The sequence below is a fragment of the Mirounga leonina genome, unplaced genomic scaffold (genome assembly GCF_011800145.1).
Source record: "Mirounga leonina isolate KUSES-001 unplaced genomic scaffold, KU_Mleo_1.0 Mir_151, whole genome shotgun sequence".
Classification (NCBI taxonomy): domain Eukaryota; kingdom Metazoa; phylum Chordata; class Mammalia; order Carnivora; family Phocidae; genus Mirounga; species Mirounga leonina.
The window spans coordinates 3,981,840-3,998,965 of NW_023270377.1; the positions used below are offsets into that span (position 1 = coordinate 3,981,840).

General features: G+C 53.2%; 1 protein-coding gene across 1 annotated transcript; it reads right to left on the reverse strand.

The window, feature by feature from the left end:
* Positions 1–4,936: 4,936 nt before the first annotated feature.
* ACKR3 (atypical chemokine receptor 3) lies at positions 4,937–16,626 on the reverse strand. The gene is made up of 2 exons (XM_035006784.1): positions 16,523–16,626; positions 4,937–6,869 (listed from the first exon to the last, which is right to left on the reverse strand). Exon 2 carries the CDS (start codon positions 6,841–6,843, stop codon positions 5,755–5,757), a length of 1,089 nt encoding a protein of 362 aa, XP_034862675.1. The 5' UTR covers positions 6,844–6,869; positions 16,523–16,626; the 3' UTR covers positions 4,937–5,754.
* Positions 16,627–17,126: the final 500 nt, after the last annotated feature.

Genomic DNA, 17,126 nt, shown 5'->3' on the forward strand with positions numbered 1-17,126 from the left:
TGCCAGTATTCGTTAACTTGTGGTCACCTCTCGGATGCCTTCCCCTTTCCGTAACACATTTACTTTTAACAGCGACGGCATCCCAGTGACTCTCCCGAAGCCTGCCGTCCCACCCCGTGTCCCCTGGGCCTGCCTACTGGAGTCCGTCCGTCCCCGGGCTGGGATAGGAGCACCCCTGCTTTGTAAGCCTTCCCTGATTCCTTCTGTAAAGGCTCACTCCCTCCCGTCAGCCCTATTTCCAGAAAAGGGCCACCAGGATCCTTCTCGCCACACTGCCCTGTAACGGTTTCTCTAAGTCTCATTGTCCATCTCCCCTTCCAGGCTGGGAGCCTATCAAAAGGAAGAACAAAGCCCCGGCCGTCTCTGACGTTTTAAAGACAAGCACAGTGCCTGGCACACCGTGGCCCTGCACAAAGCTCGTGGGACCCTTGATTGAATGAACAAGCGCATGGATGGATGAATACATTAACGGAAACAAGCGTGGAATAAATTGCAGAGAAAGACATCCATCGGTTGCCCAGCTGGGCCACTGACGACTTTTCATTTACACTTCAGGCTCCACACGAAATTCAAATTCTCATTACAGGACCGCATAAAACACAATCCGCACTTTCAACAAGGACCCTGAGAAATGCAGCGGCGGGAAAACCTTTAATGCGTTCTTCCTATTGATTACAGCGCTGCAAAAGGGAATGAAAAGATTAGCTTCAAACACTTTCATGTGAAAGGCTAAAAGGAAGCAAATCCAGCATGGTATAGCGGAGCCCGGGGCCCTTTCAGACGAGTGGCGGCCACCGACACGTCGTGTTTGCGGCTCGCCCCATGATATGTTGCCGTGCCAACATACATTCTGAGTCACCCAAGCAGATTTAATGCCATTGCCACAATGACGCTCTCTTTGCTGTTTCTTCTAAAACTTGTTAAAGGGAAGATTCCGACCTACCTAGGAAATGATTTTAATCAGTTTAGTTCCGGAAATAACTATGGAAATTCAGACCTTTCCATTCTGTAGCTTTCGGCACACTGTCTTGTGACAAACGGCCGATGATCACCGCGTGTCCCCCAACACGTCGGGAGAAATGACATATGATTGGCAGCCGTTCTGAATCCCACATGGAAAGGTCTGAGGGAATAAGCATATGAAAAGCCAACAAAAATGAAGCTTTTGGAAAATAAGAAAAACGCCAAAATTGCCCATCACCCTTCCCATCCCATACAGATGACCATCTGCATTCTTCAGTGAGAATCCTCCCCTGTGGCCATTTATCTCAGTCCTTGAGAAGCCCGGCCCTGGGGAATCTAGACAGAGGCCACAGGTACCGTGACGTGCAGCCATACACAAGTGAACAGAAACCCACTCGTACCCACCAAACAAGCCTGGAAAATAATGTGAGTGCACCAAAGGTTGGATACACAGGTCTTCCCAGCTTAGGATGGGGTTACGTCCCAAGAAACTGAAGAATCGTTGCAAATGCAAACTGCCTACAGTAAGTCAGTTTCCTGTAACGCCTTAGGCAAACTACAACCATTCCATATCAAGGGCTTTTGGTGTCAAGATTTGGGGCTGCTCACAGGAACTGCATATCTGTGCACCATCCAGGATGTAAGGGGCTTTCCCTGGGAATTCTGGGACTAAGACATGGGGTGGGAAGTGCCTTCTAATACTGGCAGATCTTCTCAAGCATTTAATCCCCTGGAAACCATCACCCTGGGAGGTCTGAAACGTCAGGGGCATGCATCCACCCAGAGACATGCCTGGGGTTTAGGAGCGAAGCCCAAACCTCCAGTAGGGGATTCCGGGGACCTCCCTGCACTTATCATCCCTTGCATTCGACCCCATCCGGTGCACATCCGCAGCTCCCTATGGGTCCCCAGGTTCTGAGATACTGGGCTTAGCGTGGATAGGGAGTCACCTGGACCCAGGGAGAAGAAGCCCAGTGATGCAGAATTTCCAGGTGCCTCATAAATAGGCCACATTCTCGAGTTGCCCCCTCAGACCTCCAGAAACAGCCAGCCTGTCGACTTTAAATTTCTTGTTACCCAGTAAGAGATCTGGACACAAGCGTCTGCGGGGTCTCACGCCAGGTTGCCCTGAGCCTACTGGGAGGACTGAAGTCCATCATCCAGGGGACAGATTTAGTCCTTGATGCCCACAGGATTTGACATCCGGTGTTTTCTTCTTCACTCGCAGGGACCCAGGAAGCTGTGTATACGTTGGCGCACATGGAAAGCATTCACGAGTAACTCCCTGACGCAAGCTGCCATCAGATCAGGGCCACTGGTCCTGGCCTACCTCTGCCTTCGGAGCAGGGTCAGAGGGAGGCGGGAGAGCAGGAAAGCCTCCCCCTCTCTCCAGTGGGGTGGGGGCTCCAGGCCGCTTCTCTCTCCATCCCACACCCCACCCTCTGCTGGAGCTCCAGCCACCCCTCCTGGGGTCCAAATGCCATCGTGCACAAAATCACTCACAGCTTCGCTACCGTCTCGCGAGGCTAGCATTTTCAAAGATCTTTCCATCAGAAGCGATGCCAAGCGAATGAATCTCCAAAGGGAGAAATGTCAGCGTCGGGCTCTCTGGACAATGAATTTGAGGAGAGCTGGGGGCTTCTGCACTAAACTTCTTCCCTTAGAGCCCACCTCCTATCTAAAACCTGGCACATGGCTCCTTCTCCCAACTCCACATCCACATCCACATGGGTAGGATGGAATTTCTTTAATATTAACTCATTATCCGCCCCCCCTCAGAGTTCTGTACCCCTTGACCCATGCCTCCACCCTCCACCTGCAATGCCGAAGTCCAGAGCCAGAGGTCCCGGGAGGGCTGTTACAGCCAGAGATCAAAGGAAGGGCTTTGGAGTCTGGGTAACCGGGATGAATCAGAGCAAGTCTTCAAGCCTCAGGCAGGGCAAAGAAGGGGATTTCTAGGAGCAGAGAGAGCTTCGTCGCCGCAGCATCCCTGAGACGGAGCTTGCACACCAGAGACCCCACAGTGGTCTGAGGGCACCGTGTCCTGGGGTCCGGGCGGAGATGGGAATCCCACAAAGCAAAAAGGGCTGCATGGTTTGTCTAGAATCAGTTCAGCGTCTGCGCACCCGCCCTCCACCCCTCAGTGCAGGAGGGGGCAGCTGGGTGATTGTTGTGGGCAAAGGGTGGTCAGAAACCAGAAAAAGGCCAGGACAGGCCACCAAGTCCCATCCCCATGACCCAACATGGGGTTGGGGAGCAATAGAAAGAGACCCTGCAATAAGAGGACACAGAGGAGACCTGCATAAGCACCAGGCAGGCGATGGTGGGCATTTCTGAAGTTCCTGGCAGGAACAGACAGTGAGGACCACCCCCACTTCCCTACGTCACCGCCTACAGAGCTTGCCCAAAATCCCAGGGTAACTGGGCAGGGGTGGGGAGCATCTCTGAATTGACGGATATGAGACCCCGAAATAGAAATTCGGTGGAGTTACTTCTTACGTTACACCTACAGCACAGCTGAGCTTATGGCTTATGCCTCCACCTTGAATTTACTATTTGGTAGAGCTTATTTCTGTCTGGACTTAGACCACTAGAAGCTCGGAGCCAACTGCAGGCCTTTCCTATTGTCAGGAACACTTGTCTGGGGCACGAATCAAGGGCTTCTCTGTGCCATCTGCTCTTACTTGCCCTGGCTCTTGGGATCTTTGCCTGTAGTTAAGCTATTGTCCCACTAGCTACACTGTTGTTATCCAACTGGAACCCTGTTTGGAACAAGGCAAGGCACATATGCACCTGAGAACATGTGTGTGTATCAAGTAGATATTTAGAGTAATTTATAACCCTGGTTGGAAAACTCTCAGCCATAAGGAGCCATCCTGCAGCAGGCTCAGTCTATGGGCCCTGGGGGGCTGTCGGGGCCGGGGGGCGAGGTGCATGAGGACTTTCCAATATGGTAGCAGCCCCCAAGCTCATAGTGAGAGCGGAGCTCCTGGCGGGGTCCATCCTTGTGTTGGCAAATAGCTCCCTGTGCAAATCAGTCCCATCAAAGGTGGAGGTGGTGAGGGCAGCTTTGGGGAGCCGGTCGTTCCCCCCTGCCCGCCCAGACGCACCTGCCTGCTAAGGCCTCCACCATTCTTTCTTGTGGACCCACAGAGCATTGGTGAGGGCACAGCAGAACTGGCCATTCTGACCGTGCTCTTGGAAGCCACTCGTCAGGTGGATTTATTTGGTAATGCACGAGCTGACGATTCGCTCATTGCTTGGCCTCAAGAAGACGGTCACTGATCGGTGTTATTTTTTTAAATGAAGAGTTTGTCCTGTACACAGGAAGAGAAACAGGACTTAAACCACAGAACCTTAGCAGAGAAGTGTCAAGGGGCTGTGACATGCGGCCCTGGGGGCACATGGGGGTACACATAATGATGTGAGTCCTGGGTCCTGAACAGCTCTGGGCCAACAGCAGCCAAGAACCTTCTAGCACCAGCGTGGCCTTGAAAGCCACACCTACCAGCCATCTCTTCTCCCGCAAATACGTTGCATGACATTTTCTTAAAAAACCAAAACGCTCGGGCGCCTGGGTGGCTCAGTTGGTTAAGCGACTGCCTTCGGCTCAGGTCATGATCCTGGAGTCCCGGGATCGAGTCCCGCATCGGGCTCCCTGCTCAGCGGGGAGTCTGCTTCTCCCTCTGACCCTCCCCCCTCTCATGTGCTTGCTCTCTCTCATTCTCTCTCTCTCAAATAAATAAAAATCTTTAATAAAAAAAAAAAAAAAAACCAAAACGCTCAATACGCTCGAATGTTTTTCCTCTTATCTCATTGCATCCAAGTTAACCCCTTGGGTTTTGCCTTTATGGTAGCGCTCTTTCCTTAAGCATATTAGGTCAAACTGACATGCGGTATAGATTTGTACTGTTATTATCATGCACGCCACCTGAAGGCCAAACATGCTTTTTAACATGGACACTCGGATGCCTTTTCAGGAAAAACAAATCTTTATTTAAAAAAAATAATAATAATAACTTACAAAATTGAGAGAACTCTCCGAAACGAGACTGTTCGTTTTGTGCACAGCATTGCAGCCTGGAATAGTTTTGCTCCACTTTGCTTCTTTTTAACGTAACTTTACAAAACTATGAATATCACAAACTGCTTTACAGAGTTATTCCTGTTCCATATCCCATGCTAGTACAGAGCACCACACAGATACAAAACTATCGTAAATAAAACACTTCAGCCAGGCCTGGCATAGATTTATAGATTTATAGATTCATATATATATATATATATATATATATAAAATTTCAAAACAGCTAACAATTAATGTCATCCTTAGTCAAAACTGAAATCAAACTAGCTTTAAAACTACAACACTCTGAATATATGTCAGCGTCTTAGCTCCCATACAATATTTAAAATATATTTAAACTTTCAAATACATTTATAAGGTACACCGATAATGAGAAAATAAAAGTCTTAAGATTTAAATACAAATCACCATATAAAACCTCCAGGGAACACAGAACGTCCTATTGTACAGAAGTGCAGGCTAGCCTGCCCCGCGGCGGGCTTGGACACACGACGGGCCGTGGACGCATTGGGACGCACGGCCTCGCACGAGACCCACCACCACCGCCCGAGAAAGAGGGGAAGGGTGCTCGGCGGCCCCCGCTCCCCTCTCCACGCTACTCCGGCCTCAAACCCCGAAGCCACCTTGCTTTACTCTTGGGAACGACGCAAGCCAGTGCCGTGGAGAAAGCAAGCAGACTTGTCCTGGAGACCCCGCAAGGCGCGTCACTTGGTGTTCTGCTCCAGGGCGGAGTACTCTGTTTCCGACACCCTGGAAGCATCGATGAGCTTGGTGAGACCTGTCTTGGCCGAGTACTTAAAGATGAAGGCCTTCATCAGCTCGTACCTGTAGTTACGACTGATGAAGCTGTAGAGCACGGGGTTGACACAGCAGTGCACCAGCGACAGGCACTGCGTGACGTGCAGAGCCGTGAAGAGGAAGTTCTCCAGCTGGCAGGTGAAGGGGATGTAGTGGAGGATGGAGAAGATGTCCAGGAGCACCACCACATGGTAGGGGAGCCAGCACACAAGGAAGACCACCACATAGGAGAAGATGATTTTGCGACTGCTCTGCTTCTCCTGGTCGCTGGATGCGGCGATGGCTCGGGCCAGCAGGCAGTAAAAGACGGCGATGATGCAAAAGGGGATGGCGAAGCCCAAGACCACAGAGATCAGCTCCATGCTGATGAGCCACTCCTTGACGCTGTGCTCGGGGTAGAAGGAGCGGCAGTAGGTCTCGTTGTTGGACGCCGACGTGACAGTCTTCAGGTAGTAGGTGTCGGGCAGGGACACGCAAAAGGCCAGCAGCCACACCAGCGCGCAGACGGCGCGGCGGACCACCTTCTTCCTGCGGCTCGAGGTGCCGGCGAAGTAGGCGATGGAGAGGTAGCGGTCCACGCTCATGCACGTGAGGAAGAAGATGCTGCCGAACAGGTTGATGGAGAAGATGAGGTGGGTGATCTTGCACGTGAGCTCTCCCATGGGCCACTGGTTATGCTGCACGAGGCTGACCACCCAGACGGGGATGGTGACCACCACCCACAGGTCGGCGATGGCCAGGTTGAGGATGTAGCAGTGCGTGTCGTAGCCGGTGGTCTTGGCCTGGATGTTCACCCAGACCACCACGGAGTTGGCGATCATGCCGGTCACGAAGATGAAGATGTAAATGAAGGACAGCGTGTACAGGAGCACGCTCTTGTTGGGCATGTTGGGACACAGCACCGTGTCGACGACGAGGCAGTCGCTGCCGTTGCATGGCCAGCTGATGTCGGAGAAGTTCCCTGGTTCCGAGTAGTCGAAGAGGTGCAGATCCATGGCGCTGCGGGCAGCGAGCTGACGGCCTGCGCAAAAATCAAACAGAAAGGATGCAATGGAAAAGTGGCTCCGTTAGGAAACACCGGAGTGCCGGTCAAGACGCTTTTCCGGCACTCCGCACGCTCGGCGGTGTCTTCCCAAAGAAAGGAGAAAAGGAAAAGCGTAGCAGAGCTCCACACAACGACATAAAACGGGCCCGGCATCCAGGTTCGCATGGTGCCTAATCGAGAAACAGGGACTGCTGTGTTCTCCAGACATCACCAGCCTGGCTGTGCCCACAGTGTGAGAGCGGCATGGTCCGGGGGCCCGAGAAACATCTGACGGCCACAGCGACGCTGACGGCTCGCTCAGTCCTAGCAGAGGACAGTGGAGCCATTTTCCCCACGTCCCAAAGAACGGCAGAGTCCATCTGTTCCTGGCACTGCTATATGGTAAGTATCCTGCCCTGGTGTCTTAATGAGAGTGCTTGAGATCCCCTCCCACATGTGCACCAAAAATGGGACTCAGTGCATTTTCCCTTCCTGCCGAATGTGTGTGGAAACCTGGGTCCTGGGCCACCTTCAGTTCTCATTCATGAAGACCAGAGGTGTGCAACGCCCTGCAGCTTGATTGCACCCCAAACCTGCAGACCCTGGGTTTGTCGTGGGGTTTTCAACGAAGGGCAGCCACCCAGCTGTCTGGAGCTGTGGGCCACTGCCTAGGTTCCCCTTCTTACAACTTGTGCCAAGCACAAAAGTCACCCCCTGCTGCACTTCTGGGGGAGGGGGAGGCAATCGTCTCAACTGTCTTTCCTGCTGACCTAACGTGAGGCCAACACTCTGAACTGTCACCAATATCCACAGAGAATTCAGCTCCAAAGTACCACTTGTGCCAAGAAATGATCATTTCTCCCCAAATGCCCCAGCTAGGAGAGCTGTCTTCTACTGGGGCCCCATCCACTCGAGGGCCCTGAAGTCCCTGCAGGACACGGCCCTGGGTCGGCAGCCCACTGGGTGACCCTGGGAACAAGGGCGCCCCGCTAGGAGTGATCTCACATGCAAAGGTGGTTTTCCTTCCTTCTCACGGGTCATAGGTAATGACTGATCCCAAGTTAAGCTTCTGTGCCAGGTTCATCCAAAGTGGACCCCAGGTCACACAGGAGGATGGGCAACCCTGGTCCACCTACGCTAACGGTATGAGGACACATAGCTGGGAAAAGCACCCATCCCGAGACCAGACCTTCCTGGGTGGGAATCCTGATTCCTTCCTCACTGCTGTTTAACTTGACTCGCTAACCTGTCTTCAGCTGTATTCTCAGGACACCAGCACCATCTTACAGAGGCACCCAAGAACCAAAGGGCCCAATCCAGAATCTAGCGCATAGCAGATGCTCTGTAAATCTCCACCCCCACCCTCCCGTCCCTTTGGCAAAAAGCACAGCCCCCCTTAATTCTTGCTCCACATTTGAAACGACCTCTTAACTGCCTAAGTAATACAAGTCCCTGCCTGGAGGGAGATGCAGGGGAGAGCAGGGACGGGCAGTTTGATAGGTTTACCTTCAGAACAGAATCCCTGACGAGTGAGACATTCTGCTGCCTCCCAGAACCGGCTCCTTAGCCTCAAAACTCACAGCAGGTGACCTAATCCTAAATCTTAGTTAATGGGGACCACCTGCAGGCTTCTGGGCAGTTCTTCTCCACGTGTTTGAAGTGGCCATCAGTCCCTGTCCCGGTGACCCAAGCAGGTCCCCGTGTCCCCGCTGCTGAGGGGAGAAGCCCAGGCCTCCCAGCTGCAGGGCCCAGAGCCGGGAAGCCGGTGGTCCTCAGAGCACCCCACCAGGAGGATCCCCACGCCCTGTGACCACCAACTTGGGCCAGACCAGACAGACACACAAGCAGAGGAAGCACCCGGGGAGACTCAGCACGATCACGTTTAGGACAAAGAAACTCCTCACATTATGAGACTTTGGACCGCCCCGTCCTAAGAGGCAGCTTAAGGACCCCCAAAGGACGTGGGCACAAGGGGCAGCAGAGGACACTTGGAGGAGCCAGGGCTCCCTGACCCACTGGACTGGCCTCGGGGTGGCGTGCTTTGAGCTACGATTTCCACCTCCCCCTGGCCACTAACCTGCCCGGGGCTGACCCTCCCCTTCCCATCCCTCGAAGCCCCCAATTCCAGAAGAGAACAAAGCAGGGATTTCGTGGTTCTAATGTGGTGACCCCTTTTTTCTCCCATTTCCTTAAAATGAAGCACACCTGCAGCATGGCCTAGTTTATGAAGTGCTTTCGCCTCATGACCTCATCGGACCCCGGAGTCCCTGCAGAGCGGAGGAGCTCGCTGGAGGGCAGGCCGCAGCCCCAAAGCTGGGCAGAGGTGGGCCTGGGCCAGGCAGGGCTCCCTCCTCAGTCCGCACCGGTGCAGCCCTGCAAGGCCTCGGCACACACAGCCACAGAGCCCGGGGTCCGGGCCGTCCACGGGACCGTCCACAGGCCGAAAAGGAAGGAATGAGCCCCAGCCCTGGTTAGCCTGACTGGGTCTAAGCACCCCCAGCTCTTTGCTCACCACAAGAAGTCAGTGAGTGAGATCGGGCCTCCAGTACGATTCAGCGGACAGGCGCCGGGCACTGCTCAGTGTGGACAGCCAGACCCACGCAGGCATGGGGGTCTATGAGAAGTCACCTGCCTCTCACACCTGCCCTTTTGGAAATTACCAGGTCAAGGTGTCCGGATCCACCCTCTGGTGCTGCCAACCGTCGCTAATGCCAGAGCTCCAGCCATGGTGGGGGAGGGCTCGGGCCCCATCTGTGGTTTTCACCTCTGCCCTCTGGGCAATGAGCACCTGATTTAGCGATCACCGGTCCTCTGAGCCAGAAGCGTTACCTGCTCGCGGGGCACGGCTCCCCTCAGCTGTCCTCTCCCTTGCCTTCGGGGGGCACAGTGAGACTCTTCCAGCCAGGGCTGAAGGGGAGAACGGAGGCTTCGAGGCTCCTAGCTCGAGCGTGAAAGCCAGCTGGCCCCCCGTCACTGATCTCCCACCACCCATCAGCCCAGGAGCTGAAGCCCGAGGTCCGTGCCCTGACCACCCCCTCCCCCAGGGGGACCCCCTGGGACCCCCTCCCAGGGCGGACGGCCTCAGTGATCAAGAGAAGGAAGGAGGCACAGAGAGGAAATGAAACAAATTGTAGTCCTCAAACTCCCTGCAAATCCAAATGGGGGACTAAGGAAGGAACTACGACTCACAACAGCTCAGCCCTGTCCTTTCAGTATTTTATATGCGTTTGGTTTTGGAAACAATCCAGGGCCACTTCCAGAAAAGAATATGATTTGACAAAGACAATCTGCACCGTACGTCCCATGTGGTCTGCAGCAAAGGCCCGTCTGCCCGAGCGAGTGTCCAGGAGGGCTGGGGCAGGGATGTCCACTCGATGCCTTCCCAGCGACGGTGTGTGGCCACCACGGGAGAGAGGAATCTTCCTCAAGTGACACCCTCAGAGTCACCAATATGGCGAACTATGGAGTGTCTACCCAGGCCCCTGGATCTCAAAGGCCTGGCGACAAAGCTCCTAGCAGGCCATAGGAAACCTCCCTTCCTGTCCCGGTGGAGGGAGGGGGCCGCCTAATGGACCACAGGGGCCACTTTAACTCCCTGAGTGTCCCACACCAGAATCCCAGCTGCCTTCCTGCAAGAGCAGATCGCCTCAGCGGGTGCACAGAGAGCCGACAGCATTCTGCGTCCTTCGGGAAGGATCCGCGCTCCTGTCTAAGCGGTCAGGCCTCTGGGCCAGTGTGCTGGTCTGTGCCTGCCGGGAAGCAGCAGTGGTCTGACCCGGACCTGCAGGAGACCACTCTTCCCACTGGGACCAGCCACTCTCTGCTGGGATAAACCGGCAACTCCATTGCCGCCAGCCCGGGGCCAGAGCTTGGGAAAAACTTCCAGAGTCACACCTGAACACTGCCTGCCTCCCTGAGGGCTCGGAGCCTCCCCCAGGGCAGGCGGGAGGATGAGACCCCCTCACAACCAAGTGGTAAGGCAACTGCGTAAAGGGTCCTGACAAAAGGGAAAAAAAAAAACAAAAAAACAGGGCTTTGAATTTTCTACAGCTTTTTGATTTTACAAGTTCACACATTTTTCCTCTCGAAAGACTCACGTGTCCCCAACAGTACATGCATGTACTAAAGCACTCCTCATTAGCAAAAAACCGGAGACAACATAGATGTCCATCGGGAGAGGAATGGTTTGATAAAGTAGCGCGTATCCACCACCTGAAATACAACAGAGCTGCGAGAAGACAGAGGGGGTCTGCTTTTGTGAAGCGCGGAAGTTGCGGCACATCTGAATACACGGACGTAAAAACCAGAGCAAAAAGTGCGCGCAGCTTTATGTGTGAACACACGCGCACGAAGGCAGAGAAAAGAGACCAGCGGGAAGGATGAAAGCTTTGGGCGGCCAGGGTAGGGTGGGGGCACAAAGGGGGCTTTGTAGATTTTACTCCGTCAACTTCTGGACAATTTGAAATTTGACATCAAGAATTAGGTAGATTCTGATGGAGGGATGTTTCACAGAACATTAGCGGTTCAAGTTCCATTGTCCTAGAGCCCAGAGACCCGACTGAGGGCAGACAGCTGGACCTTGCCCCCGTCCGCTCCCTTCTACCTCGCACTCCCCGTGCTTTCTCTGACTCTCCTCTCCACAGCGGCCACGTGCTCTCGACCTTGTCCCACACCCGCGCGCAGGGAGCATCCCCCTTCCGCCGGGACAGGAAGGGAAGTTTCCGATGGCCTGCAGAGGACCCAGCACCTGGCCCATCCTCCCCACCGGCCTGGGGTCTGCAAAGGGACTCATCCACCAGCCCCAGCCCCAGTGGCAGAAGGTTCCTCTTGGTCAATGTGAGGACTTGCCTGGGAGATGTGCCTCCCACTTCTCAGGCTCCTTATTCATCAACCCAGTATCCCCCGCAACAAGTGAACTATGGCAAGTGGCCCGGGGCGTGTCGCTGCCTCCAAATGGTGGCCTGAGCTCACCCAGGGAGCTGGCGGTCAAGCCAGAATTAGACATCCCCAAGGGTGGTCTGCACGGGGTGGCAGTTGGCCTGCAGAAAACAGGCCCTCTCTCTGGCCCAAAGTCAATCCCTCCGCGGCGGAGCCTGCCACGTGTTCAGGCTCCTGGTTGCTGTTCCCCGAAACGGCCTTCAGCATGTTGGCAAATCCCCACTGCAGACCTGGAAGATTCTTCCTGACCAACCCCCTTAGCCGCTCCTATCCCAGGTGACCGTCCCGTTTCTCCCGCCTCGTCCCCCACCCAGGCCACACATCTGTATGTTGTGTCACTCCACATTCTTCCTGCCCAAGCCCGGCAGCCTCGGATACCACACCCAGCACGAGGCGGGTTTTTGGTGCGTCCACGGTCAGAAGTCAGTAGTGATAAATCAGGCTCCACCAAGACCAGGGGTCTGAGGCCATCACTGGGAACAGGAGTCCACAAGAGGCTTTTCTGAACCCCTCATCAAGCAGAGACGAACATCAGCCGTTTCAAGCCCCCAAATGTTTGTGGAGCCTCCTCTGTGAAAGGGCACGGCTCTGGGCCTAACAGACCGGAATCACCATGCCCCGTCCCCCAAGAACTCGCCCGCCAAACAAGAAGGGCAAGAAGGCAGCAGGGTGGTGGTGGGTGGCCCCCAGAGCTGGAGGGTGAGGGATTTCCAAGCCAGTGGTTTAGGAAAAATGGAGGGGTGAGATGATCAATGATATGGCATGAGGAGGGTCACTGAATCTAGCTGAGCCCAAGCTCCCCATGAAGGAAAGCTGGCTGGTGACCAGGGTCAGGAGCAACAGTGCGGGCAGTGGGGGAGTCGGGCTGGGCCTGCCCATGCAGGAGCCACAGAGATTTTGAGCAAGGGTGCGGCTTGCAGCAGATGGTTCTTGGGGGCACAGGTGTCACAAGCCATGTCGAAGGCCGGCAGTGGGGTGCTCTGGGGACAGGGTGCAAACAGGCTGGAGGAAGGTGCTCCCGCCCAGTCCCCGGTGGTGCAGGTAAGATTACCCCGGCCAGGCCGGGACTGGGCACTAGCTGGGACAGTGAGGGGCCCTCTGGCCCTCGGGCTCTTTAAGACCTCTGCCTCCAGGCGACATTTTTTATCGGCTTTCTGCCATTTGGGATCTGGGTCCTCCCAGCAGGAAATTTCACAGAGCAATTCTGTGCTGTTCAGACTGGATCACCTCGTTCGGCCTCTCACTGCCGCACACCTGCGGACCCAGGCCAGGCCAGGAGAAGAGACCCGCTTATCCATGGCTCACAGTAACTCTCTGCACTTCCCCAACTTCTCCAGAGGCTTCACCCAGGGGGAGCCATGCTCTGGCCTCCTTGCCAGAGTCCCACCCCTTCGACGCTAGCTGGCATGCGGTTCAGGTGAGGAGAACCCACACCACCTCTAAAAAACTGTCAGGCAATTGCACATCATTGGGGTCAGCGTTTTTTGTTTTTTGGGGATTTTTTTGTTTTTGTTTTTACCGATGCTGCATTAAATCTACAGGGAAGTCCAGAAAAGCTTCAGCCCCGGCAGACTCCCTGCGGCCATCTGCTAGGGCTGACAGCAGATTGGGGAATGGTCTGTCCCCCAGTGCCAAGCAAACAGAAACAATGCTGTCTTGACTACGACTTATTTCACACAAGTAAGGAACTGGTCTAAATCATTAGAAAACTCAAAAAAATAATAGAGTCAAAGAGAAAAAAAAACTCCCTATCCTGATTCAGATAGAGGCCACCTATTGCTGGGGTCCTCAAAAGACTTCCTGTTAAGGCACGGGGTGGGGCATCCTCACCCACTTTCAGGTATTTGGGGGAGAAAACGAACCCCACATCCAGAAACCCGATCTGGTCTATTGTGCTCAGCTGCCCATGGGGAAGCAGGGTTGTGCCCAGAAGGGCAGATCCAGAGACCCACGTCACAAAGGCTGCCGGCTGGGTTGGCCGGGTGTAACCAGAGCCCTCGTTCCCACCCAGCTCAGGACCTGGATGAGGCAGTGGGAGGTCAGCCAGGCTCTGGGCCAGACACAATAGGGTTCTCAGGAGAAGGCGACTCCATCTTGGCCTCTTCTCATAAAACTCAGTGATGATCCCCGCAAAGGTATCTGTTACCACAAGAAAATTCGAAGACGCGGGCTATCCGGACACACAGTCCTTTCGCTGTCCCTTAGCCAACAACGGTCCGAAGCCACCTGAGTCACTCAGTCCCTCCACTCTTCGAGCACTTAGAACAAAACAGAGTCAGCTCCCAGACCTACCTGTGGCTCAGCAAAATGTTCACCATAAAAATATGCAATCCCCTCATTACTTTAACAAGGAAAGCACCTACTTTTTTTTTTCAATTCTAAATTAGTAGATCCTTAGGTTAAAAAAACATCAAATATTCCCTGCAGAAAACCATCAAGTATTCAAAATCAGATAATCCCCTTTTTTTCCCTTTTCTTTTTTTCTCTCCCTCTCTCTCTCTTTTTTTTCTTGCTTGTTTGTTTTTACTTTAATAGGAAATGTGTGTCCCAGGGCTATAATTTTCTGGACTTGAAAAACACTTGACATGAGCCAGTCTTGGGTTTCTTTCTAAACTCTACCTGAGTGCGTGGAACTCAACTAGAAAGGCGTTCTAAAACCGTTCTTGTTCCTAAAAGTAAAACGAAGTTCAAACCCTGTACTTTTTCGTTCCAAATTCCATTTGTGCCCGGCAAAAACCACTGAGAAAAATCTAAAGTCCTGATCTTGAAGGTTTTTCTCCTCCTCGGTTTACTCTTAGGGTTTCTAGAGTGACGGTCGGCCAGTCTCAGGTCTGAGTAACTTCAGCCACTCCCTCAACGCCTCCCTGAAAACAGGAGCCCCTCTGCCTAGATGATCGCACAAAAAGCCACTGTTCCTGATTAAGTAGGTTTTTTTGTTTGGATTTTTTTTTTTTTTCATCCAGAAAGCCTATACTCTGCCTGTTCTGGGTCTGATTAGAAACCATAATACCTTCTCAATTCTCCCGGGACTTGCTGTTAATAAGGGAAAAACTCACCTCCCAAATCCTGACTCAGTTAAGCCCCGGCAGCCTGCCTCGACTATACTCTCTGGAACTTTTTTAAAACTATGATTGCAATGCATGACCCCTTTTAAAAACTGGACAGGCAGCAAAATACAGGCATTTCTCAATTTTCTTTCGCTCTTCCGCACCCCGCCCTGCACCCCCACCCCCACCCCCCATCCCCGGGAGGCTGTGGCATCCAGCTCAGCAGTTGTGCACACGTTCAAGTGTTTATGGCAGAGACCTGGGGAAAAAGAGCAAACTGTTTCCAAGCTAGAGCTCCCCTGCGCAACTTTGCTTTAAAGAAAGGCTTTGCATCTGGGGAAGCTCCTGAGCTGATGGAAGAAGGACAGGCAGTTTATCCATTTAAAATCTATAAAAAGTTAAGCACAGACCCCAGCAGCCTCCACTTTCTTTTCTAGGCAAGGCTATTTGATCTCCACATTTTCCTGGAATAAATAAAAGGACACAAAGGCAGCATCTGAGCTTAAAAAGAAAAGAAAAAGTTACCACATTGAAACTTTGCAGAATGAAGTTTCAGGGGATGTCAGAGCACCAAATACCTTCAAAGAGCTATAAACCATGTCAGGGGGCCCTCTTCCACTTTTGGAAAACCTAATGATCCTGTTGTGAGCAAGTGAATGGAGAGAAAGAGAGAGAGAAGAGAAGAGAGAAAGGAAAAAAGAGAGACAGAAAAGAAGGAGGGAGGGAGGGAGGGAGGGAGACAGCTAGTCTGACTTTTACAACTTCTCATTCTCCCTGGAAGTTACAAGTCTTGGCTAACCACCCACCCCTGACCTCAGTCCAAAGCTCTGTCAGTCACCCCTTCAGTTTTCATGCATGCTAACAATATTGAACAAAAGTCACGCTTTACCTGAAGGGTATATTTAAATTACAAAATCCTAGACTTGTGTGTGTGCCTTTTTTTTGTAACTGAAGTTGGACTTACCTTCTAAGAGCACAATAAATACTCAAATTAGATTAGCAAGGATGCAATCAAAGTCACGGAGACCGAGCTGATTTAACACTCATTCTTACAGCTTCTGGGCTTACAGGAGCTGGTAATCCCCCAAAGCCCCGAATTCAAATACATTCTGGAATCACAAAGATTCACAGCGCAGTTTAGTGCTTCACTTAAGGATGCCCCTTAATAAAGTGCACATCTTCTGCAGTTACATATTTACTGGCAAGTCCCTCTATTTGCCGACTGATCTACCAGTCAAAAGGGTTAGCAGTGTGTTGCCAGGCTGTCCCCTATGCCAACTCTGAGCAAGCAGAATGGCCAGTCTGCATTCTTGCTAAGTTCTCCACTTACCGGAGCTTAAACGCCCACAGCAACAAATGAACACCAGATTCCTAAAGCCAACACACACACGGAGCGTCCCTTCCACGAGTGACTCAAGGAAACCTGCCCTTTTTACTTTCTGCAGCAGAAAGGTGAGCGCCCAAGTTAGCGGACAGGCTTTTTGCAAGGCAGCCATGCAGCATGCAGCCCGTGCTTTTCAGAAGCCAGACCTGCAGACTCTCAGCAACCATCCCAGCGATTCAGAAAGAGCCCTTTGAAAAAGACCGCTTCGCTGAAGAGCAGAGACCCTGCCCGCCGTCCTCCCCTTCTTTCCCCGGCAGGGCTGCGGAGAGCAGTTTCCTTACCTCGGGGCTGGGCTCGGGCTCAGGGCTTCCTGCGCGGCTTTGGCAGCGCTCACCGCCTCGGGGCTGAGCAGTTTGCAGGACTGAGCTCTCCGGCGGCGGACCTGCGTTATATACACTGCAGGAAGGCGCCTCTAGGTGGCAGCTCTGTCACCCGCACCTCCCTCCCTCCCGGCCCGCGCCCCCCTCCCCACACACACGTGCAGGCACACACACACACACGCACACGCACACACGCGCGCACACCCCTCTCGTACACCCGGGTCTGTCTTCTCCCGCGCAGCCCTGCACCCCACAACGCACTCTCGGGAGACCCCAGCCGCCCTTGACTTGCAAAGTCTAACGAAGCCACAAGGTCCGGACCCCGCGGGGGAACATGTGTCAGCAGAAGAAAAACTGCAGAGAAACCCTAGTGCTTTGCGAAATCATCAAATATTTATCTGGTCTCAGGTATATCTTTAATAATCCCATTACCACCAAGAGTTCCTTTGAATGCCTCTTAGCTCAAAGGGAAGACTTTGTTCCCAAGACAAATTGCTCTGACCTTCTGAACTTCGCTGTTGATTTATTTGGCCTGGGTTTTCTTTGTCAATCCCTCCAAAACAGA